We start from the raw sequence: 24,615 nt of genomic DNA, 5'->3' as shown, positions 1-24,615 counted from the left end.
TCCACCGCATCGCGTGGCCTGGATTTCAAGTGCAACCGAGATGATGGAGGAGAAAAAAGAAACAAATCTGTTCACAGCTGAGATTTTTCAGTCATTCAGATTTTATGTCATCCTCTTAAATGTTAAAATGGACATTTTAAGATGAAACTGAAGCATACAATGATATCTTGACAAGACCACTCATTTAATAAAAACCACTGCAAGTTTCTGACGATGCCATTACGGCTGAATCCCACGCACACAGGCTGAGCCTCGACACGTGGCTGCGTCTGAAGGACTGAGCACTGGGATGATTTATTACAGAGGAACCCCCCTGAGGTCCCTGAGTATTCCCCCCAGGCTGTACCTCCCCAGAACATCCCAGAACGTGGGGCTGGTGAGAACCTGGAGGCAGCCCACAGAACTGTAACTCGGTTGCTAACAGAAGAAAACAAAACCAAATAATAACCAAGTTTGTAACTAGATATTAAGAGGAAGCAGTCCACTTTGCTACAGAAAGATTAGGCCTTCTCAGTGCACCCTATCGCATTCAGCTGCTCCCTGTCCTTGACAGCACTGCCATACAATTTGTGCCAGTTACAAACCCCCGTCCTTACAAATACAGCCTGTTTTGGAGAGCAATCCAAACAATCCGAGTGTTTACTGCAAACCAGCTTCTCTCTCCTACCATTTACAAGGCGGCCAGGAAAAGGAAATATGAACAGAAAAACATCCGTGAAACACAAACTGGTTTAATTAAAACTGAAAAGGAAAGCACACTGAAGGAATAAAAACTCCAGATACACAGCAATTATTAATTATGAAGCTCTTGATGATCTTGGAAAAGCATTTGGGAACTCATGACCAAATGTTCAGCCTTGGATTCAGAGACAAGGAGGGGGGAAACAGCCATGACTTGCCAAGTCCTTCAGCACCAAAGCACATAAAACTGTACTACTTGATGTATTTTTCCATGAACTTTTTGTGAAATTCTGATCGCAGGGTATCATTGACGAATCTTTTGTCCTTTTTTGATTCATCTATCCCCTTGGCACAGTTCTTGAAGACAACATCGTCATCCCATCTGAAAATAAAGAAATGATGTACTTTAGTGGGGTTATATGAACATTCAGTGCAATTTATTAAAATATTTAAATGTTATCTGGCCCTCCTGTTTAAAAGAGCAACTAGTTATCTGGCCCTCCTGTTTAAAAGAGCATTAGGAGTGGATTCAGTCGTTAAAAATAAGAGATCTGTTCTTCTAATCCAAGCCACCTTCTCTATGCTTTCGAGTTAGAAGCAATAAAAATATCTGTGGATTAAAGGTTATTTTCTCTTTGCAGAAAATATTGGATATCTGAGCAGAGCAGAAAACAAACTTTAATGGCCCAGAATTCTGATAAATGCAATAGTAATTGGAATATCTGTAAACAGGAATCCTCTTCAGAAAAAAGACTTAATTGCAGCTACCCTATAAACATAAAGCTACATTTTAAGGAGAAGTACTACATCAGATTTCTCTAGGAACTTTGGTCCTGCTACTTTTTGTATCATTATGAACAATGTCACAGACAATTCTCAACCTGTTTTTTGGTTTTGTACCACAAAGTAGCAGGATGGTTTGTTCAGAGAAACAAGCAAAACGCTGACATTTACAGACTCACAGCAACGTGAGGGAACTCAGGGGGGAGCTCACAGCACAGGCTGCACCCTACCTCCTCTTCACTTTGAAGTTTGCTTGAGGCTGTGCTGGGCCCGTAAGGTTCAGCAGGGGGTTGCCGCTTAGGATGTTCTCCATTCGAATTCGTTCTTCTTCAGCCTTTTGCTCTTGCTCCTGAGAACCAAAAAAGGACAGATTACTTTTCTGGGCCACTGTTCTAATTTAGTTGGTTGAGACAGATAAAACATTATTTGGCTGCAAATACCCACCGTCACAGCTCTGACTTCCCAGAGCATTTGATACTTGTATACGACGGGAATAAAGACAGAAGCAGGGATACACTAAAGAGCCTAACGTTTCTAATAAACCCTACATCTAGCAATGCTCATTTCTGCTCTACTTACTTCTGATATCCCATCAAATATTCAGTTAAACTCTAGCTTTACCATTTACATATTTATTATATGAAAAACTGTATCCAGATTAAAAGACTTGCCTCATCCTCATGAGAAAAGAGAATACATTACACTGTGTTCACTAGGTGGAAGAAACCTTCCAGCTTCTTGAAACCTCTCTATCATCTTGAGCAATCTGCTTGGGTTTTACAGCTACACCTTCCCTAGGGACTGATTAAAGAGAATATTTACTTCTCCTTGCACTGCTAGAGGTGTGCAACTCCAGCCTAAGCAAGGTGCTGCACTACAAGCAACACAAAGAGGATCTCGCTGCCCGCGCTTACAAGCTGTATTCATACATTTAGTGACTTAAATGCTCAGGCTTGGTAATGTAATGCTCATTTTACATCAGTACGCTTTGCCACACCCTTTTGAATGCATTACAAGGGTTCTTTGGTGAACGTACCAGAAGGAAAACAACATTTTCTCATTTGGATGACTAACTATGTTTCCCCCTCCCTGCACACTGAAGTATGGCCTGCAAACAGCCTAGTTTAAAAAAAAAAATATATATAAAAAAAAACATCCTCAAGTCTCATTAGTGCCCCAGGAAACTCAAAGCTTTGCTTTCATAAATTATACAAATGAAAGACAGAGATCACGAGTAAGGTTTGTGTTCGAAAGTGCAGCAAATTCATGGCTGAGGGCTGCTGTGGGACCCCAGAAGAGGAAATGTTTTCCTTGATGATAGCATTTACAAGGTTTAAGTGCTAAACTTGAAAACTGATCCTAGCCAGAGTTCTCTAGCTTCAAACACTTAATCAAAACTAAGTGACATATTACTAAATCTATCTATAACTTGCAGCGTTTTTCAATCCCACAGCCCGGGTATGTAGAAAATTCCTCTAAGACAACCCAAGCCTCTTGAGAACAATCCCAGCTTGCCATGTATACAAACACCAGACTAGGCAGGGGCACTGCTAAAGGTTTTACCTTTCAAAATCTGAGTTCTACTTATGAAAAAACAGCTACCAGTAGGCTGCTTCTCACAAACAGAGTTTGTAACTAGCTGCAATTAATTGCCAGTGGAATGGAAGAGCTCCCCAAAAGAGCATGTTGCTTGAAAACATGGCACTGCTTGAGGACAACCCCATGGTACCCTTACCCAAACACGTGGGTAGGCAAACTTGCTCCTTCTGCGCTGTCAACAGAGCTTTACCATGGACTGCAGCCGTGAGTGTTATTAACACAAATAAACTGAAGCTCTGCATTCCACACAGGGGTCTAAATCCAGCATCTGCATTCCAACATCACTCGTTACCACCCCAGTAAATACAGAAACACAGAAATCAAAAGATATTTTATAGAGAGCAGCAACTTCCCCCGTTTTAGAATTACGAACTCAAATTTTACATTTGTTTCCTTTGTGGATTACACAGGAGAAATGCCTGCAACCTCTTTATCATGGCATGCCAGCCTTTGATTTGCCATTTTCTTTCCTCATAACAAGGAGGAGCCCAGAGGAGCGCCATCAGATGTGCTGCTCTCCAGCTCAGGTGCTCCCACCAGCCCTCAGGCTGCCCAGCACATCTGTCTCACCCGGACCCTGATGCCTATGGAGGACTTATCGGAAACCAAGCAAAAACTTTGATATTGATATGAGCAAAATAAAATTTAAAAAAAAAAATATATATATATATATATGTATATATATATGTATCATTATTGATTTTCAGGTTACTCCCAAGAGATTGTGTTTAATCCCATTTGGCAAACCTACAACAGGATGCAAACACACGAAGTGCTCCTGTGTCATCCAAAATGAGGTGGGTTCTGCCTCATTAAGCTTAAATCTCTGTTGCTCCATTAAAAGTCAGACTTTGGAAAAAAAAGAGGGACCTGTAATTTGGTACAGACATAAAAAAAAACAAACAAAAATGATACTGGATGGTATTCAAGAGAAACTGGTACTGATAAAAGCATGGTAATGAATTAATATTCCTCTGTTGACAAAAGTTTCTGCAAAGAGAATTTCCTTCAAGTCCTATAAATGCAACCACCAGAGCAATTTTCCATTTTAGAGCTGAATGCCAGGGGAACTCTTCTCAAGGAGGCATGCAGAGCACGGCACATCAGATTTCTAAGCCACCAACCTCGGCAATGGTCCAGTTACTGGACCCGAATGCACGTGTGCACATTTAATTTTTCTGTAATAAGATTTTAAAACTGCACGTAGCCATCATCCTAACCTTTATGCTTTGCATGACCCATGTAATACCTTCCAGTCTCGATCAGCCTAACATATTTTGCTGTCTGATAACGAAAAAAGTATCATCAGCCTGACATGTTAAGATTTGGTGGCAGAAAAAACTAAAATCAAATTGAAGAGTGACATCACATTTTTAAGAAGCGTTATCCTACAAGGAGTAGTGCAAGAGCAGGATTTAGCTCCAGATTCAGCCACCTACACTTAGACATCTGCCTGGAGGCATCGGAGCTCACATCTCAGAGGAGATCTGGAGAATACAGCGTGGTGCCAGGAGAGCTGTGCTGCTCGCCCTAACCCACGCACTCGGGGAACTAACCACGCTCCGGGCTCTGCCTGCTGTGCTGGCTTCGTCTCCACTGCACCAGAATGGAAGCTCGGGTGAGTAAGCTGTACGTGCATCCCCATTTGGCATTTCAAGGGCAACTGAATCCTGTCTAAAACTGCACATTCCTGCTAAAAAAAAAAAAAATACTTTGACCCAAGTCACCTACAATTCCAGAGGACTGAAGGGCAGCAAAAAAAAAAAAAAATAAATCACGCTATTAATAAAAGAAACAAAGGATTATATTAGGACTTTCAAATGATTACATTTTACTTTTGCACCTAGTAAATTATTAGAAACTACTAAGAACACAATGCCAACAGAAGCTGTCAGATCTTTCAGAGATACAGCAGTTGTAGAAAACACCCAGGAATCTTATTTCAAAGATCCATTTTCCCTTTCTGCTGCAAGCAACACCGCAGAGCCCCTGCGCACATTGTTGGCTGCTTTGCCGCTCTGCTGGTGAACAGAACCCTGCTTTTAGACCTGCAGAGACAGCACAACCACAAGTAGGAACAAGCTGCGTTATCTTTGTCATTAAAGATCAACGGATTAGAGCCCAAAAGCAAATGGGGAACGGATCTGTTGAATAAGACATCGCCAGGCTCAGTCACCTCACAAAGACGACGCGGTGCACGCGGTGGCTTATTGCCGGAATTCCATCATTCCAGATTTAGGAAGTAGGCTCATTCTGAAGATGAGTCTTGAAGACTTTTGTATCATTTAGCTTTACTAAAACCTCCCCAGGAAGGTATGCAGAAAGTACGAAATCGGTTGGTTATTCAATTCTGTATCTTAGGCACGGAGGAAACCCGAGGTGTAACTCACGGGGCTGTAAAGCTGACATTTACACTCAGGCTCATTTATACACTCCGGCCAGAGCTGTAAAACCCCTCATCTCCAGCCAAAAAAAGGTTTTTGTTACATTTCAGAATTTTCCACATCAATCTTCCACTGCCCACTCCTCCAGGCGACGGAGCATGGCTTGTATCAAACCCAACAGAGCAGACACAAGCTTCCCAGCTGTCTGAGCCTCACACCTCTGGGGCACGACACAGCACAGCTGTTTGCAAAATACGCGGCTCAGCCTCCTCCAAAGCCTGCGCCGTTCTCCTGCGTGGTGGAACAAAGGCAGATTAGGTTAAAACACTGCGGGTACAACGAACCTACAACGGGAGAAAAGCCTAAGGGAGAGAATAGCCTCTTTCTGCTCGCTCCACCCTTTTAAAAATAACGTTTCTTTGTCTGCCTTTCCGTTCTGCGAGATGAGGCATACAATTCTTTTCCTAAACTGTTACAGGAGAAAAAAAACACCACGCTGCAGGTTATTCCATCACTACATGCAGCAGCGCTGTACCAACTGCTTGCAGGGATGACTCAGAAGCCAGCAACGTTGGTGGGAAGCAGCTCCTCCCTCTGCTGCCCCCATGGTAGTGGCAGAGGCAAGAGAGAGGAATATTGTGGTGTGGGGAATAAAACTGGACTGGCAGAGGGAGCCCCGTGCCCCAAGGAAGCAGACGGAGCCGATGCTGTGAGAAGTGGGAGTCACAGCAAGCCTCAACTGCACGCCTGAACTCATCATGGGGGGTTGAAAAAAGCAGAAAAAGCTGCATTAACCTGAACTGAACAATCATTCCTTATCTTGCTGCAAGAATAACAGTCCCTTGGCATACTTGTTTCTGACCGCAAAGGAAAGAAAAACAGTATTGTTACCATGGTTATTTTTCTTCCAGTATAGCTGCTACCCTTCGCACAGAGCAAGATTACTTTTGCAGAAAAGTGCTGAAATTCCTGAAATGACTCCATTGTATTAAAATAAGTTACCCTGCTCAGTTTTCGCAGAAATGGAGTTGTTGCAGAAAATCTGAAATATTCCTGTATCACTGAAGGTTAAAAAAATCACAAAACCTTATTTAAGTGATATTTTTTGAATGACAAACTGTGACAGCAGCATCTTTAGCAGCACAGAACAAAACTTAATAATGCAGAAATCAACTCAAGTAATTTAATCTCACACAAATCACTAACTCTGTGCAATACAGTGTTTCAAATAATTGTTTGAAACTCCAAAAAATAAACATACAGAGTAATTGCAGTGCCTATATGCAAATTTGTTGTCATTCTCCCCACAAGTGATGGGATGTTATCATTAGTTTTTGACAAGGGAAGGCACTGCCAGCATGTCTCACAAACATTTATTGAAGAAACATACTCCAACATCTGCTTCTTTATTGAAATCCTTCCTTAATCACCAATTTGGCACTCCAGTTTTAGTTATATACTTAAAATTTAAGTGAAAGGGTTAAAATCAAGACTCATTTAATGTATTAATTGAGAGAAGCTGTGGCTACAACACAGGACAGAGCTAAGATCTCCTTTGGCCATTAGAGTAAAGAAATGCATCCAGTTACAGAGAAGCACTGGGTGAAAAGAAACTGTAATAGAGCCAGCCAGAAACTCTAAGTCTGTGCTCAGATAAGCATAAAATGACTGGATGCTAAAATAGCTTTGCTGGAACTGTGCTTGTACATTCAGCAGCTCGCTGGTTTGAGGTTTGTTTTTAATTATTGCAATTTACCTTTTAAGGAAGTCTTGAAAACTGGAAATTAGGAATGCTGTAACGCTGAATTTGGAATACTGAAACGTGGTCCCACAAAAGCTATCCGTGGATGGTTAGCACAGGCAGCAGTTCCTGTGTTTGTACAGTTTTAGACAGATTCAGGATTATTCCACAGAAATGGCTCCCAAAACTAAGATTTGCTGGTCAGTTCTGTCTCTCCTAGAAACGAGCTAGGTTAAAATTGGTTAAAGAGGTTCAAATTGCAGAGGGCAGGAGAAAAGTCAGAACAACTTCCATTCCCAGTCAGGTTTTTAAGAAGTTTATAGTAATTGTTTTGTTTCTAAAAATTAAAGGGAATGAAAGCATTTTGGGATATTAATAGGCTTTGATGGCAATCTTTTATTTGATTAAAAAAAAAAAAACAACAAAAACAAACCAAAAAACCCACTATTTCCTTCACAGATTAAAGGAAATACCAGCATGAAGGAAATTAGGACCTCTTCACACTAACATTTACCAAAATTAGAGGTTTTTGGCGGAGATTGGCATTACCACATGAGGGAAGTTAACACAGAACATGATGAACCGAAAAACAGCACATTCCTATCTCCTATTTTTTACTGCCTGACCAGAAATACACTTTAAAAGGAACAGTCCTCCTCCCATGGCAACTTCAGTACTGAGCACCAAAGTGACCAGTGAAAACAGTTACCAAAAATACAGCATTTACTTTAAATGAAGTCTCAGAAGTAAGTGCACTAACATTGCTGGAAAGCATAACTGAAGTACAAGGAAAAGATCCACATATAGCACAATTTTGGGATCGAGTGCTACATTTTAGCTATGTCATCTTTTCCAAGAAGATGCACGGGCACATTAATCTGCCTGTATAACACTGAACAGATGTGAGAACAACGTGCAGCAGAGTGAAGAGGCATTCCCTGCTGTTTCCCTTTTGCCTTGCCACCAGTTTACCCAACCTGTCCACTGGGGACAACGCTGCTCCAGCAGATAAACCAACTCTTTACCTGGCTTAGGGTTAACGGCAGCTACAATTAACAGTTTGCATGAGATGTTATCCCAAAATCAGCTACACGACTAATATAAAGTTACTTACAAAATTAGATTTAAATTACAGTTTGCAACACGTGATAATACAAAATCCACATATATCCTATGAAAGGGGATTTATATTAAATGGTTATGAAATGCTTTGTCAATAACACCTTATTTTAAGGACATAGGAAACAGCATTACCTAGACAGATTGCAGCCCTGAAGACAACATAGGAAACCTTTCCTAAATAAACCCTTAGTACCAGAAATTCTTTCCAACACTGCACTCTGTGTTGGTTTTTACTTTTTTTCCATGAACATACTCTTAGTTCCCTACACTCAAAAAATTACCCTCTAGAAAATAAAGTTCCAATTACTTCAGAGCACCCACTGTTTAATATAGATGTCACTTTTTAATTAACCACCATTCATTAAGATGAACAGAGTAGGTAGTGAGTGTGCAATACTATTGTAAATAACCAATGATTTTAGGGATGAAATAAAGGGATTAATTTCAGATATGTGTGCATGTATTAAGTATTCACGTGGTGCTGGACGTTGTAAGCCCCATGTTTTATGGGTGGAGAGCACCCATGAAGGCAAAGAATAACACCAGGTAAAAGACAGCAAGATAAAAGAAGTGCTGTAAGAAATATTTCAGAGCTCTTAGCACCCTCTAGTGACAAAATAAGAACTTTGTAGACTGCTAACAGCCCTGCCTTCCACAAATGAACAGATAAGCACCTGTGTGGTTGTGCGTGCTGTAATTTACTACCATTATTTTCTCAAGGCAAGGTCTCTAAATTGAAGCATAGAAAAAGTTACGCTGTTTATTCTAGATGTATAACTGCAACAATGAAGCAAACTGAAAATGTACCCAGATACAAGTTTTCACTTTAGGCAGTGTGCAGGGTTATTTCAACTAGCAGCCTTCCCTCTACGTTGCTACTCTTAAATTGCATTTTGATACACTTCAAGCAAAAATACCAGGAAGGACTGTTGCCAGTGTTTTCAGGTCATTTTTGCCATGTTGTAACTGCAGAAGACAATTTCACCTGATGTGTGACAAATGGCTAGGCCAAGAGATGGGAGATGCTTCAGCTACAGTTTAACTTAAAAGACTGTTTGCAGGCCAGATGGAGAACCAATTATCAACAGTCTTTCACAGAATCACAGAATTTTCTAGGTTGGAAGAGACCTCAAGGTCATCGAGTCCAACCTCCAACCTAACGCTAACAGCCCTCCACTAAACCATATCCCTAAGCTCTACATCTAAACGTCTTTTGAAGACTTCCAGGGATGGTGACTCCACCACTTCCCTGGGCAGCCTGTTCCAGTGCCTCACAACCCTTTCAGTGAAGAAGTTCTTCCTAACATCTAACCTAAAACTCCCCTGGCTCAACTTAAGCCCATTCCCCCTCGTCCTGTCACCAGGCACGTGGGAGAACAGGCCAACCCCCACCTCGCTACAGCCTCCCTTGAGGTACCCATAGAGAGCGATAAGGTCACCCCTGAGCCTCCTCTTCTCCAGGCTGAACAAGCCCAGCTCCCTCAGCCGCTCCTTGTAGGACTTGTTCTCCAGGCCCCTCACCAGCTTCGTCGCCCTTCTCTGCACCCGCTCAAGCACCTCGATGTCCTTCTTGTAGCGAGGGGCCCAAAACTGAACACAGTACTCGAGGTGCGGCCTCACCAGAGCTGAGTACAGGGGGACGATCACCTCCCTAGCCCTGCTGGTCACGCTGTTCCTAATACAAGCCAGGATACCGTTGGCCTTCTTGGCCACCTGAGCACACTGCTGGCTCATATTCAGCCGACTATCCACCATCACTCCCAGGTCCTTCTCTGCCTGGCAGCTTTCCAACCATTCCTCTCCCAGCCTGTAGCTCTGCTTGGGGTTATTGCGCCCCAGGTGCAGGACCCGGCACTTGGCCTTGTTGAACTTTTAAGGAAAGTTTCTACACTTAAGCAACATAGTACAGCTTTTAACCTCACAAACTACTGTACTCTAAGACTGCAGACTTGTTTTGGTTAAACTCAGTGTTTTTTTGCAGGTCTTGCTGACTCTAAAGGTTAACTTCCATACTGTTAGCTGAAAGAGCAGTCAAGCACTGGTGCCTGCAGCAGCTGACATGTTATTCTCTCTTAGCTGCTCCTAGTGTCTGCTAGAGGCTATGCCCTGCTCACTAACTCTAGTGGAGAGCAGCTGAATCTCGTGGAGAGCATTTGTGAAAAAACATTCCAGCTGTAAGGGTGTGTGTTAAGCTACAGAAAAAGCTATGAGTTGTTCAGAGGTATCAAAACATTGTTGTCACAGCAGCAAAGATCCCAATCAATATTTAATAGTTTTTAGCATGCGCTAGAGTAATCTCAGATTACTTTATATAAAGATGATAGATTCTACATTAGCGTCAACAAAACTAACAACAACATATAAAACTACACAGACCAAAGTATGTAACTTTTTGTTCAAAAGCACTAAAACCATTTAAGCCCTACCTCCAAAAAAGAGCTTACTCAAAGCAGAAGAGGGAATGCTGTATGTATCCACCAAATTTCATGCACCTCCATAGGTAAAGCGTTTCAGCAGTGCGAATGAAATAGTCAGACTGCAAACTCCAGTGCAATACGGTGTTAGAGCCAATGCAGTTCCATCCTGACCACTCAGCATTTCGCTAACACTGACAATTCCCAGAACAAAGTCCCTAAAGTCCTCTCATTAATCAAGGATTTCGGTAATGAACTCCAGCCCAACCATCTCTTACACCAAGGAGGTGGGGGAGTCAGCGGTATAGGAATCGTAGGCCATACGCAAGTTGATTTACCACATCCTGGAAAGATTATCAGCCACATTATTAATTTCCATGGAGACATTTCCTAAATAAATTCATCCATGTATGAACACATCAAAGTAGTTCTGGCTTTACAGTTACAGTTGGTGCTTCTTGCCAAGGCAACATAGCACTGGTGTTGTAAACAGATCAAAAACTTTATCAGAAGTTGAAGCCAGAATCAAAAGCAAAGAGCACACTGATATTTTTAATTCATGAACAAAAATGGCAAATTTCTTTTTTCCATACAAGCTAGTTAAAAATGAAATTCCACTGGATGATGACAGGTAGGTCACCAATGCTGTTATAAGGTTTGGTGTGACAGCTGCCTTCAGAGAAGGACTTGTGTGTTAAAAGCAAGACTGTCTTCAGTCAAATGCCTCTACAAAGCATTGGGGAAGTAAATAAAACATTTTGGTAGAATATTCACCCATAAATATGTCTGCTGAAGAAAAAATTCTTGACAACAATTCCTAGAAAAACAAACCCATCAGACTCCACTTGAGAAGTTTGTTTTGAAGTGTTGGGAGCTTGGCACTTACTTTGTTTACCGGTTCTCCCTTATCCTAATACCTAAGGCACAACAGTTTTGATAAGCACGTTTGCAAAAAGCAGATGCTCTTTAATGGGTGAGATTTTACCTTTCGAGCCTGTTCCTCAGCTCGCTCCTTCTTAATTTTTTCCAGTTCAGCCAGAAGAGCTGCAGTGTCGTCATCATCACTGTCTTCCAAGTCCTCATCTTCATCATCCTCCTAACAGCAACAAAAGGAAGTGAGTAGTAGTTCAATTCATTTCATTTAATACATTTCATTTAAATACATTTTTAAAATAAATGCATCTTTTAATTCTGAAGATTACTACACAGATCTTATTTGACAAAAAAAAAAAAAAAGAATTATGAGAAGTCTCCCAGAGTGTACTTGTTTTCCCAGCTTCTTTATCTCAACAGTTCTGCCTTTGGGAAATTCTAACTAATCCAGTACTTGACTGAGTCTAAAAAAAAACAGTATTTTAAGAGGTATTTTCAGTTCTCTAGTTTTTGTGCGCTAGGAGTCACAGCAAACTGCTCCTTCTAAGAGCACCACTGCAGCGTGGAACAGAATCCTCTGAAGCTCTCTGGACTTCTGCCAGAGCAGAGCAACTGAATAAGGAAACTATGCTGGAAGCAGTTGTTAGTTACCTGTCTTAAATCTTTAACATACCTACAAGTACATGTTCTATTAATAGCAAATCCCCAAGGCAGGACAATGAAAGGAAGGACGACGGAAAAAGATACATACATCAGTAAGAGGATCGTCTGCATCAAGATTTGCTGCAGGAATCTGGTCTAGTCGAGGCTTCTTGGACACCGAAGATGACGTCGTGTGCTCTAAGGGACAGGATTAAAAAAAGTGATTAAGTTAATTTCACTTAACAGCACCTAATGTCAGAAAACAAAAATTTCCATTATGAAGTTGTCTTGCATTAGAGAAAGAAATGAGCTCATGCTTAGTTCTTCCTCACCTCTCAATCTTAATGCCTGTGCTAATTCCCTTGTATCCTCAAACAAACATCCCCAAACTTACTATTTAGCCTCTAAGTGGTTTTTGAAGTTATTATTTCAAGATGAAAGAAGAACAGAAGGAAAAGCTGTGGAAAAATATCTTTATTTGATATATCCAATTGCAATGTTTCCACTGTGGACCACCCCAAAGCATTACTATTACCTAGTCTGGCCCAAAAGACACCTGTTTTTATCTGTGAATTTGAAATCCCCGTAAGACTTCTGTACATGTCACAACTAAACCTCAAGTATCTAAATTCTGTCAAGCTTAATATTAAAAACGAGCATTTCTCAAAAAAAAAAAACAAAACAAAACAAAACAACAATCCCACTAAATCCCACTAAATCCCAGCCTTTGATTTTTGTTTTAATTCTCATTCACTCTACAGGAACAGAACCAGGTACTTTAAAAAACAACGTATTACTTCACTAGAAGATGAGTCATTCCCTTTCTCCTTCCTCTCTCATCTGTCCAAGCACAAAAAAAGCCTTTATTAACTGCACGTACCGTTGCCAAACCATTACAATCATACTGTACCAGCTGGCCTGCATGAAGGACTCTGCTTTTCTACTGGCTGGCCTAGATTTTCGCCAGCTCGAAGCCAGCGTGAAAGGCAGCGGACATTCCCTTGCAGGTCAACAGCTCTGAGCTATCAGAGCAATACCCTAAATTCTGCTCTCATGACACGCTGTCTGCAACCTGAACCTTGTAACATGGAATTCTGTGCAAATGCGATGTCACAGAGGTATTGTTTCTTGTTAAAGTGCTGGTTTTACCTCTTGTTGGTCTGTCTCTGTTCTTTTCTCTTGCAGCAACCCGTTCCCTCTCCTCCAGCTCCCTCCTGAAGTCACGGTTACGCACCTCTTCAGGAGCATCCTGAGTGGTCTGTCTGAAATAACAAGGAGGGAGAGAAGCTGAAGGTGACAGCCTGCAGCTGGTAGCAATATTTGAAGGATAAATATTTGAAGAATAAATAAATAAATATTTGAAGAATAAACCCAGGGGTGAACAAGTTAAGTGCAGAGAATAAGAACTGGGTACACGGTAGACATGCATTTCTTCATTCTCTTCATCAGTCCTCTTCTCCTTGCATACATTGCACACACACAGACATGCAATGACACCTACACATGTTCATTCCAGTGACTCTTGAATTTAAAAAACCCTACATAATTTCATGCAAAAACAGGCTGACTGCATCTACCTCCTATAGGTATTTGTAAATCTGTTCTCCTGCTATCCAGGGTGACATCTATCAGGTCAACTTTTCTCTCAGTTTTATCATCTCAATTTGCCACTGGAAAGAAATCTCTAAAGCTTGTAAATAAGACCAAAACTCGAGTATACTTTTCTCAAACCTTTTCCCCCAAGTGGAAACAAGATAAAGTCCCATGTCTGGAAAAGAAATAATCAGGGAGAAGCAGCAAAACACATTGCAAATACACCTTTTCCTCTCTATTATACAACACACGCTGGCCAAAGGCAGCAGCCTGTTTATACTTGAGTCACACTGCATTCCACCCAGAGTGTGCTGGATTTGTGTGGAAACCTAGAGGAGAACTAATGAAGAAAAAGCGAGCAGCAATTCTTTTCACCTTTCTGTGAACCCACTTCTGGAAATAAGAGTGCCTGAAGAAACCCAGGCTCTAGCCATTATAAATACACCGTGTGCAGAGGCTGTCTTCATGATGGAGTACTTCATTTGCTTTCGTAATTAAAAACCTGATTTCAGAATCCCTGACTTGCTGCAAAAATCCCCTGAGGCCCCGTGTCACTCAGGCAAGCCTGAGTGGGACTGAAACACAGCATCTTTCCTGCAGTGATGCAGGCCTGGCAATTTAACAAAGTCAACTTTGGATTAGGTTTTGGGGAGAAAGGAGACACTTACTGCCCCCTCCATCTCTCCTGCACACACCAAGGGACTTGTTAAAACACACACTGTAGCCCTGTATAAATTTCTCCCCACAAGCTCCTTTCAAAACAAGAGCCTCGTGTTCCAAACCCCGGTGCTGTTTAAAGAGGCAAACCACCAGCCACTTCTCCTGTAATAACAGAATGCACCTGACAGCACTTTTTGTGCTGTTGATTTTGGTACTGTCCAAAAAAAAAAAAAAAAACAACAAACAAAACCCTCCAGCTCCCTCATCCACAGGTTTTCTTCAGAGGGGCAGGAGGGAAGAGGTGAAAGGGCAAAAATCTGCACAGAGAAAGTGCAAGTGGGAAACCTTAGCAGGAGTTTCACTGACAAGAGTAACATCAGCTAGATGAAAATGATTTTAGGCTGACACATTTCAGCTAAATTCTAGGTGCCTGTGCTGCACTGACTCAGATTTCACATCATCTTTCAGCAGAGCATCAACAATTTATTACAAATTTCATACAGAGGATAATATTTATGTAAAATCCTATTATCTTTCAGACTATTTAAAGCAACTGCCTCTTCTGGGACCTGCACGAACCACTTGCAGTGTTTGATATCAGCTCTTCCAACACCTGAGTGCTATTCCATGATTTCCCTGCCTCCTCTTAATGCCCCAGTGGTTCTCAATCAAGACATAAAACACTTTCCTCCTTCTGAGACTTGCTCAGTCTGATCCTGCAAGTGACAGACCCTGAATGGCTCAGCTGTCTCCTTCCACTCCCAAAGCTTTTCTTTTCACTCCACTGCCTGAAACACTTGGTCCCCAAAGCTCCTTCTGATGGCTCACTTCCATAACTGTACGTACCACTAAAATTAAACTTCTCAAACCTGCAAACCGTTCGGTCTCCTAAATCTGCTTTGCAGATGTGCAATTTCAGCCCACTCACTCAGCACTGCTGCACAGTATCTGGTCATAACAAAAACCAACCAACCAAACAACCCACCAAACATTCCTATCCTGTTTTCCCACAAGCCAGACCAAACGCGCAGCACTTACCTGTATTTGATTTTAGTATGAGAGGGAAGGTCTCTGCTGGAATACTGCTTGGATAGCTGGCTTAGGTCTCCTTCACCTTTTCCTCTTCCTCCTCTCGCAGGTTCAAATGTGGGCCTTGCTGCTGTCGTCATTTTGGTGGCTACAGAATCAAGGGCAAGAAGCAGCCATTACTAGAGCTTACAGCACAAGGCACTCACCAGAAGCTGCTACGTCGTTCCTGGAACTGTAGCAACAAATCTCTAACCATCCCTTGGCACCTGACCCTTAAAATTTAAGGAGCTTCTTATTGACAGAATCTGTTCAGATTTTCAAAAGAAAGTCTTTTCCAATGTGACTGAAAACTGACATACAGATGTAAATGAGCATGCAAGGTCATGTTAATATAGTAAATAAATTGCCAGGAGCCAGTCTCCTCTCCTTAAGTCCCAGTGGTAAGCAAGTAACTGAACTCCTTCCCCTGGAAAAAGGACAGCCAAAAACTCCCTGCCTATTCAGAATGATTTCTCCTTCATTCCCCAAAGTGTGGCTCAGTATCACTACCACCAATGCTGCCTGACACAGCTCACAGCATGCCCAGGATGGTGCTGGTAATTAAAAAGCAATGATGGTCACACATGCTGTAGGCTCTAGCCCTTGCCTTGGCCCTGTCAGTTCTCCTGTGCAGGCACAGCACTGACAATGGTAACATGGCAGAGCCCTGTGGGACTGCCCTGCACAGAGCTCCAGCAGGCCAGAGGAACTTTCTCAAGCACTAGGACTAATGTTTTCTCTGCAAGCACAAGGCTGATGGCTTCAACCATACATAAACCACATACAAATAACAAAATATCCTGCTTGGGTAAAGGCAGAAGTTTTCAGCAGCTCCGTTTTAGAACCTGCAGGATCTCACCTACCACCAGCACGCCCTAAGAATGGAATAACGGGAGCCAAGAGCTGCAGCTGTGACAAAGAAGCAAAATAGGATCTGAGCAGCCTTGGCCACACGGACTCCCTGTCAGCATGCAGTGCACTCAGGACACCACGGCCAGTACACAACCACTGCCTGGCTGCTTGACCAGTGCCACCTGAACTCTGTTACGCAAAGCAGCGCTTAATCCTGCTCCAGCAGGGCACGCGCTCCCACTCACCACTGCCTACAGATACATCCGCGGGGATACAGGAAGAGCCACAGGGCCAGGTGTTCAAAGCTGTCAAGAGAACAAATTTAAATCAGAGAAAACCAAGCAGATGATATTGTTCCATGTGCTTTTGTGATATTGCAAATAAAAGTTATTTGTGCTCCCCTTGCACAAAGCACGTGGGTTTGTGTTAAAAGTAAGCAATGTATTTGTTGCTCACAGCGACGTCCCACCGCGCAGAACACACTGATACTGAAGCACTACACAGAAAGCACAATTCACAGCATAAATAAAAATAAAAAAAGGAGCCAGCAGCTGGCCAGGCTCCCTGCGAGCTGCTGACACCTTCCCAAATGCCGTGCGAGCCAGCTGGGGCTCAGCACGGCCTCCACAAGACCTACAAAAGCCCAACCCGGAGCCCCAACACCCCCTAAACCACCCCTGCTTCTTCCCGAGCCCTGCCCGCATTCACCTTGGCCTTAAAAACCCCAAACCCCACACCCGACCCCTCAGGTTTTGGGACCGCAGCCCCGGATCAGCCACCTCAGGGCCCACAGCAAGGCAGCGCCGTCTCGCTGCCCATCAGCTCCCTGCCACCCCAAGCGACAACAAGGGGGCTTACCCCGATGTTAGGATGCCCCAGAGCCGCCCCAGAGCCGCCCCAGAGCCGTCCCAGAGCCCTCCTGGCCCCTCACAGCCCCTCAGATTCCCCCTCACAGCCCGGCCCTAGGCCGCCGCCATCACCCCGCCCGCCAGGCCCTACCATAGAGGCGGCCCCGCCCGCCATCATGGCTGCCCGGGGCGGGGGCACGCCCCAAAATGGCGCCGCGGCCTGCCCAGCCATGGCGCCCCCTGCCCTCGGCGCTGGCCCTTTGCAGGCAGTTCCTCCTCTAGCACACGGGTTCACAACTAAAAAAAAAGTGTAGAAACGAGTACGGGGGTGATAAAAACGCCCAGTTCTTCCCTTTGCGTAGCCTTGTGCATTGACAGTGTTAGCCTCAGCCTGCCAGTCAGCAGACCCCCCATACAAATCCCTTCAAACAGGTGTGTTTTCACTGCTGTCCCCCCCCCAAATATCCTCAAACTGATGAGTTTTTACTGCTGTCCCCTAAAAATATCCTCAAACTGGTGTGTTTTCACTGCTGCCCCCCCAAAAAAAATATCCTCAAACTGGTGTTTTCACTGCTGTCCCACAAAAACATCCTCAAACTGATGAGTTTTTACTGCTGCACCCCCAAAATCCCCTCAAACTGGTGTGTTTTCCCTGCTGTCTCCCTCCCCCTCCCCCCCAATCCCCTCAAACTGGTCTGTTTTCATTGCTGTCCTCACCAAATCCCCTCGAATTGGTGTGTTTTCCCTGCTGTCCCTTCCCTCCCACTCCCCCCCCCCCAAAAAAAAAAAAAAAGAAAGAAAAAAAAGAAGCCAAAGTGTGAATGAATATTACTCAGTTATTAAACATATTTTCTCTCTTGTGCTTGCCCTTGTTTTTAAATTGCATCTGGTTGCCAAGCCTTTGTGAATTGCATTAGGGTATGTGAAGTAAAAGGTTCTCTGATGTATCTTGAGACCTCATTAATGTGTTTAAACATCTGAGGGCAGCATGTCAAGAGGATGGGGCTGGTCTCTTTCCAGCTGTGCCCAGTGACAGGATGAGAAGCAACAGGCACAAACTGAAGCCCAGGAGGCTCCAACTCAATACGAGGGGGCACTTCTGTACTTTGAGGGTGACAGAGCACCGGGACAGGATGCCCAGAGAGGCTGTGGGGTCTCCTTCTCTGGAGATATCCCAAACCCATCTGGATGCCATCCTGCACAACGTACTCTAGGTGATCCTGCTTGGCAGGGGTTGGACTGGGTGATCTCCAGAGGTCCCTTCCAACCCCAGCCATGCTGTGACTCTGTGATCTGCAAACTAATACGGAAACTTTCCTAAACTACTCTTCACCCAGCATGCAATTTAGAAGAGAGCCCGCAAGAGGTCCCCAAAGACATTGCGATGCAGAGAGCTACAGCAACTGATGCAAATGACACCCTTGTGGGCAGCAAGCCATCAACGAAAGCACTTGGAAGAAGTGGGCCCTTGTCGTACAAAGAAACCACGTCCCGTTCTTGGCTTGTGCGAGAAGAATTTATAAAGCAGCTCCGAGGCACACTGAACCTCGAGGAAGTCTGTGTCGTTTCCATTTGGGTTAGAAGACACGTCTAGGAACAGCAGGAAACACTCCCAGTTGTGTACCCTGCCTCTGGGAATTTTGCTTTGATGCGTTTCTTCACTCTTTGTCTAAAGAGGTGCGAGGGATGTTTATTTACATTGTCTTCTAATATTTTTCGGGTTGATTATTTCTTCAGAGTTTGTCACCCGCAGTGTTGCTCCAGTCCACTTTCCCTTTGCATTTCCAGCACTTAGAAAATGACAGACTGGCAGCTATCCTTTTGGCTGGCAGCAAAGAAAATTTTCTTCTCCTTCTTGACAATGGTAGAAGTTTTACATCAGTTATTTTAGGCAACTTGGCAAAAGTTTCAAACTTAAGCAGAACATGTAGGTAGTAACAATAATTACTGTGTCACTTTGCATGTCAATACTCAAGCATCCACAACTGCATTTTCTTATCTGCAAGCCTCAGTCCACGTGCCTGGTTTGCTATTGATTTCACTACCGGCAGCTTAGACTCAAGACCAAACCTCTGAGAGGGGTCTGGCTTCCCAGCTGGGCAGTCAGGAATTCAGTGTTTGTCAGTCAGCAGACTACAGATCACAGCAAGCTGAAATCAGCACGTCATCCTATGATGGCAAACGTTATTCGTAAATTTATAAATAGATATCTCTGGACTTCAGATCAGAAGGAGGTGCTGAGCTAATTTGACTACACTGGTGCAGCAGAATGTTGCATTCTCCTCTGTTACCTGTCCTGAGGGCAGAGGCTACTGTTTGGTTGTAATGATCTGTCAGAAGGTATCAAGTCCTGTTTTAAAGACTTCAGGCACTGAGGAGACTTCTGCTGTTAGGTATGAGTAAATGGCAAGAATCGTCTGAGTAGGGGATTACTTGAAGATGAGAGCCACATTGTTCCCCACAACCCTGAGGTGCTTCCTCCCAGCTTGTGTATATAGATGTGAAGTACAAATAGCCGTGGGTGCGTTTAGTGGTCAAGGGTCTGGATTCCTTAGAAGACTTGGGCACTGAAGAAGGATACCAGGGGAGATGGGGTGCTTGAGTCCAGATTCCTGGAAATCCCTCCTATGCAGCAACACTGAACCTTCACAGATCCACAACTTTTGATTCTAAACATCTCTAAATAATAGTTTTTTTGTTATTTATTCATTTATAATTATTAAAGACCTCTCAGTAATTATTGTATGAGAGCTGCCTGCACACTTGAGCTGGGGAATATATCTTGTTTTTGTGAGGCCTTGGTGTGAGCAGGATGCTAAACTTCCTAGACCTGAACTAATTCCAAACAAATTCACAATTGGCCAAAACTCTGTATGTTTACAGAATCACAGAATGGTTGAGGTTGGAAGGGCCACCTGGAGGTCATCTGGTCCAACCTCTGCTCAAGCAGGGTCACCTGGAGCTGGTCCTGGGCACCCTGGTGTGGCTTTCCCCTTTTTCTTGCAGTGGTGAAGGTTCTCACAGGGCAGCCCCTCAACTGCATTCCCCTGAGCTCCTGGAATGAAGCATGTGTGTCTGCATGAATTGTTGGGACTCGGTGACACGAACCCTGTCTTGGGTTGTCACTGCACAGAGAGAGGGATGGAGAGAAGGAAAGCAAACTTGGGGGGTTCTCCTCTCATAGCTCCTCCCATCCCACAAGGACAGGAATAAAAAAATAATTGAGAAAGAGAGCATGTATGTAGAAGGGAGTACCAGTCAAGTTCACTGGTATGGCTGCTTGTCTGCAGGTGGGAATTCCTGGACTCCAGGCTCTGTTTACAGCATTATACATCAAAGCATTGTCAGATAAGGTAAACAACCAGACGATGACAAAATCCTGGGTCTTCCCCCTTTCTGTGAGACCAGCTCAAGACCTTCTTTTTTCCTGTGTCACTTTGAGCCTTGGACCTCTCTGCACACAACAATTTACATCATGGATTTGGTTATTCCTTTGCTGAGCATTTTGGCTGTGGCAACTCAGGAAGAGATTCTGTATTGCACAGGTAACACGAAAAACAGGAAAATTCACAACTTCCCTTAATAATTTCCTTAAGTGATTAATTATCCTCACAGTTTAAAATGGCACCTCATTTGTTTTTAATTTCAGTTTGCTTGGCTTTATTCCCAACCATGAGTGCCTGCTGCGTTTTCCTCTGGTAATGTAGAAAGCCCATTTTCTCCCTAGGTATTTACGCTTTGCAATCTAGTCTTGCAACTACCTTTGCATAAGGCAAGCTGACTGGCCTCTTCTAGTCCCTTCCTTCTTCCCACCAGCTAATTGCCAGCTCTTTTTTGCTCTGTCTCCAATTTATCAACATCAGAAGTATAAGAACTATTTCATCCTTGGCCCCAAAAAGGTGAACGAGGCAGATAAGATCATTTTCCTCCCCCAGCTTTCTACACAGTTGTTGTTTATATAGCCAAGGATCAGACTGGCTTTTCTTCCCACATCACTACACCGGGTGCTTGGGTGCAGATGCCTGGCCTTAGTGATTCTTAAATGCTTCCCAGGGCTGCTGCTTTCATCGTTAAAAATTTGCATGCAGTCTTTGATTCAAGATGAATAAACTTGTTTGGTTGTGCTAAGTGCATTTAGCTTGAAAAGAAATCCCTGCTGGTGTCACTGGCGTGGTCTCTTAGTCACCATCCCAAATCCTTTATGGCACATGTGTATAGTTTTAGGGTGATTTTATACTTACTTGTAGATTGCTGGTGCAAATGCAGAGTAGCAGAGACCACTACACCAGTTCCTCTGGGGTCCTGTTAGAAACCCCTGCTTTTGGAGGTGTCTCAGGGTCTGACACATGTGGAAAGGGATCTAACTCCTACCAGAGTGCCCACTTTGTAATAATGACACCACAGAGCAGACATTTCATTAGCTCTTACTATGTTCCATTAACAGGACAAGGTCACCAGCCAAGCTCCTGCTGAAGAATGACAGTTCCCCAGGATCCACAGCATTCTGGTCTCTGGAGCTTCCCCCATGTTCAAAGATGTGTTAAATATATTAAAACCAGGAGACCAATATTCTCTGGTTATCTCGGCGCTCCAGGATGCATGTACTTTAGCAAGTGTGTGTTCCTCCTAAATGCTGGTCTTTCTCTGGGCTTACTGAAGGGCTGTAGAATGCATCACTTCCTAAAAGAGAACAGAAACATTTACAGAAACCTTGTGCCTGTTTGGAAACTTAATAATGTTTTTCTCATCAACTTCTTGGCCTATAACATTAGGAAGATCTCTTATATTCCTAATGGACATTAAAAACTCCCTCTTAGCCTTGCCAAGGGAGGGATTTTTTTACCCCCATTTCCTGTGTTATTTTTCTGCTCTTTTAAGCTTCTTATTTTTAGTCTTTGCTATCTCTTTCCCCTTTCTTCCATTTGTAACATTAGTTCTGTTTTTAACTGGTGCTTTTCACTGACTTTTTCTGACTTTTTCACTGACTGGGAACTTAGGCAAGGCCCTATTCTTCCATGAATCCCTGGGTCTCATGCTGTAGGCTCTGAGGCCGTCCTCTGCCCACCCTGAAGCACGGCATCGGGGCTGTATGTATGATCTGTGCGTTTAAAGCAGCGTGGGACAGCAAACAGCTCACGAGCATGTTTCCTGAGCGGGGCAGAGATCCAGTGCCCGAATGGAAATTTCTCTGCTGGAATTTTTTCCTTGCCTCCTTTCCTGTAAGAGCTTGTCTTTTGCTTTCCAGAGCGTGGATTGCACGGCTCAGAAACTTGATTTCTGCTTAGTTGAGGCCACGGCACATTTCCTCCCTGGGGACGGGAGCGTGCTTTGAAGGATTGGGCCTCCCACTGGGCCAGCAATGTCGGAAGGGATCGTCAGGGGTGGCGGCTTAGCACAGGAATGCACAGCATCCAAACTGCAGCCTTAAAAGCAGTCGGCGAGGAGTTGCTGTTTCCTTGATTGGGAAAAGAGCAGAGAGGCCTGGCAGGGCTGTGACTCAGTCGGTGAGTCAGCACGGGGCTGCTTTCCGATGAGGACATCTCGCAGGGTTAGCTCACCGTCACACCCTCTCCTGCTCCGGTGCCATAAAACCCTCGTGCTGCTGCTAAACCCTCGTGCTGCTGCTTCTCCACATGCTCACGGAGCCATCCTGTCCCCAAACCTCCTCCCTTCTGCCTCCCACCCCACTGGCTCCGTGCCGGTTTGCTTCTGTGCTCAATCACATACACTGCACTGCTGACTCCCTTTGCTCCTTCAGGTTCAAGGTGGCACAAGCAGGTGTAAGTGGCTTTGTACTGAGAAAGAGACCTTGTAACCTGTTCACTACAGAGAGAAAATCCCAAGAATTGGCAGGAATCCCCTGCAAGAAAAGGCACAGGCTGAGGGCTTGATCTAGACCATCTCTGAGGTGTGACCACCTTCATCTAACCCTGCAGGCTCTGAAATGGGCTGGAGCTGCGCTCGAAGTCTGACACAGTGGCTTTGAGTGTGCTGTATGAGGCTTACGTGGCAAGGGTTTGGTAGTGGGTGCTTGGGAGGGCTGGGGAGGCTGCTGGGGTGGTTGGTCTCTGTGAGCAGAGCCCAGCGGCTGCCACAGGTCAGATCAGAAGTTCCCCTGCGGCCCGTGGAGAGGCCCCTGGTGGAGCAGGCTGTCCCCCTGCAGCCCATGGGTCCCACATGGAGCAGATCTCCACGCTGCAGCCCCCCCATGGGTGGAGGAACCCCCGGTGGGGCAGGTGGATGTGGCCTGGAGGAGGCTGCAGCCCATGGAGAGCCCCCGCAGGAGCAGGCCCTGGACCGGAGCTGCAGCCCGTGGAGAGGAGCCCACGCAGGAGCAGGGGGTCTGGGGGGAGCTGCCGCCCACCCGTGGGGGACCCGTGCTGGAGCAGTTTGCTCCTGGGGGATGGACCCCGTGGGACGGAGCCATGTGGGAGCAGTTCTTGAAGAGCTGCAGCCTGTGGGCAGCCCCCGCAGGCTCAGTTTGGGAAGGATGGCATCCCGTGGGAGGGACCCCATGGGGAGCAGGGGCAGAGAGGGACCGTGAGGGAGCGGCGGAGATAAAGCGTCAGGGACTGACCGCAGCCCCCATTCCCTGTTCCCTGGCACCATTTGACTGGAGGAGGTAGAAGAGGTTGGATGGGGTGAAGGTGGTTTTAGGTTGCTTTTAGTTCTCACTGCTCGAGTCTGTGAGCAATAGGCAACAAATGACATTCATCTCCATTAGGATGAGTCTGTTTTGCCTGTGGTGGTAACAGGTAAGTGATCTCCCCGTCCTTATCTCAACTCACGAGCTTTTCCCATCATATTTTCCCTTCATGGTAAGTTCCTGTGAGGAGAGGCCATGAGTGAGCAGCATGGTGGTGCTGAGCTGCCCATCGGTTGGAGCCATCACACGCCTCCTTTTGCGGCCTCTTCCCCTCGCTGCGTCCCCATGGTCACAGCTCCCTGAGGTCCCACTGCACTGCCCACCCCGGATGCGATGCCAACCGAAAGGCACCCAGCGAGGGAGGGAGGGAGCACAGGTGACACTGAGGAGCACACAGCTCGTGCCTCTTGGCCTCGGTCTTGGGCGCACGCTCATTCCTGTGGAAGCTGCCTTGTTTCTACAAAATCAAATGTTTTCTTTGAGCTTGGGTAAAGCAATTAATTTTAGCCATGTGATGTTTGCATCCAGAAGAGCAGCCAGCCCATATCTCTGTCTACGGCTGCGTCCAGCATTAGGCAAAAATATCCTGCTGTTTGATTCATTAACCAAACAGCTCTGCTAATAGCTAAGCTAATTTTATCCTCTTCTCAGTGCTGGCTGACAATGACACTCACGGCCTGTCGGGGAGGAGCATCAGCACCGCAGTTCC

The 24,615-nt window shown here is 44.7% G+C and overlaps 1 protein-coding gene across 2 annotated transcripts; it reads right to left on the bottom strand.

Moving 5' to 3' along the window:
• Positions 1 to 711: 711 nt before the first annotated feature.
• CWC15 (CWC15 spliceosome associated protein homolog) lies at positions 712 to 17,451 on the bottom strand. Of its 2 annotated transcripts, none has more exons than XM_032207800.1 (8): positions 17,412 to 17,451; positions 16,658 to 16,717; positions 15,531 to 15,669; positions 13,389 to 13,501; positions 12,349 to 12,437; positions 11,710 to 11,820; positions 1,695 to 1,813; positions 712 to 1,063 (listed from the first exon to the last, which is right to left on the bottom strand). In XM_032207800.1, exons 3-8 carry the CDS (start codon positions 15,659 to 15,661, stop codon positions 934 to 936), a joined length of 693 nt encoding a protein of 230 aa, XP_032063691.1. In that variant the 5' UTR covers positions 15,662 to 15,669; positions 16,658 to 16,717; positions 17,412 to 17,451; the 3' UTR covers positions 712 to 933. The 2 variants fall into 2 exon arrangements, with proteins under 2 accessions (XP_032063691.1, XP_032063690.1); XM_032207799.1 differs by lacking the exon at positions 17,412 to 17,451 and adding an exon at positions 17,271 to 17,311.
• Positions 17,452 to 24,615: the final 7,164 nt, after the last annotated feature.

This window comes from Aythya fuligula, chromosome 1, assembly GCF_009819795.1.
Source record: "Aythya fuligula isolate bAytFul2 chromosome 1, bAytFul2.pri, whole genome shotgun sequence".
NCBI lineage: Eukaryota > Metazoa > Chordata > Aves > Anseriformes > Anatidae > Aythya > Aythya fuligula.
The sequence above is the reverse complement of the archived record's forward strand: the minus strand, read 5'-3'. Positions and strand labels throughout refer to the sequence as shown.

Bases quoted from the DNA above. Each gene is read 5' to 3' on its own strand.
- CWC15 (XM_032207800.1), bottom strand. From the start codon at position 15,661: ATGACGACAGCAGCAAGGCCCACATTTGAACCTGCGAGAGGAGGAAGA. The intron at 13,502-15,530 runs GTAAGTGCTGCG...TTGTTATTTCAG, and splicing joins CATACTAAAATCAAATACAG to ACAGACCACTCAGGATGCTC. The intron at 1,064-1,694 runs GTAGGGTGCAGC...CTTTATTTTCAG, and splicing joins AACTTCAAAGTGAAGAGGAG to ATGGGATGACGATGTTGTCT.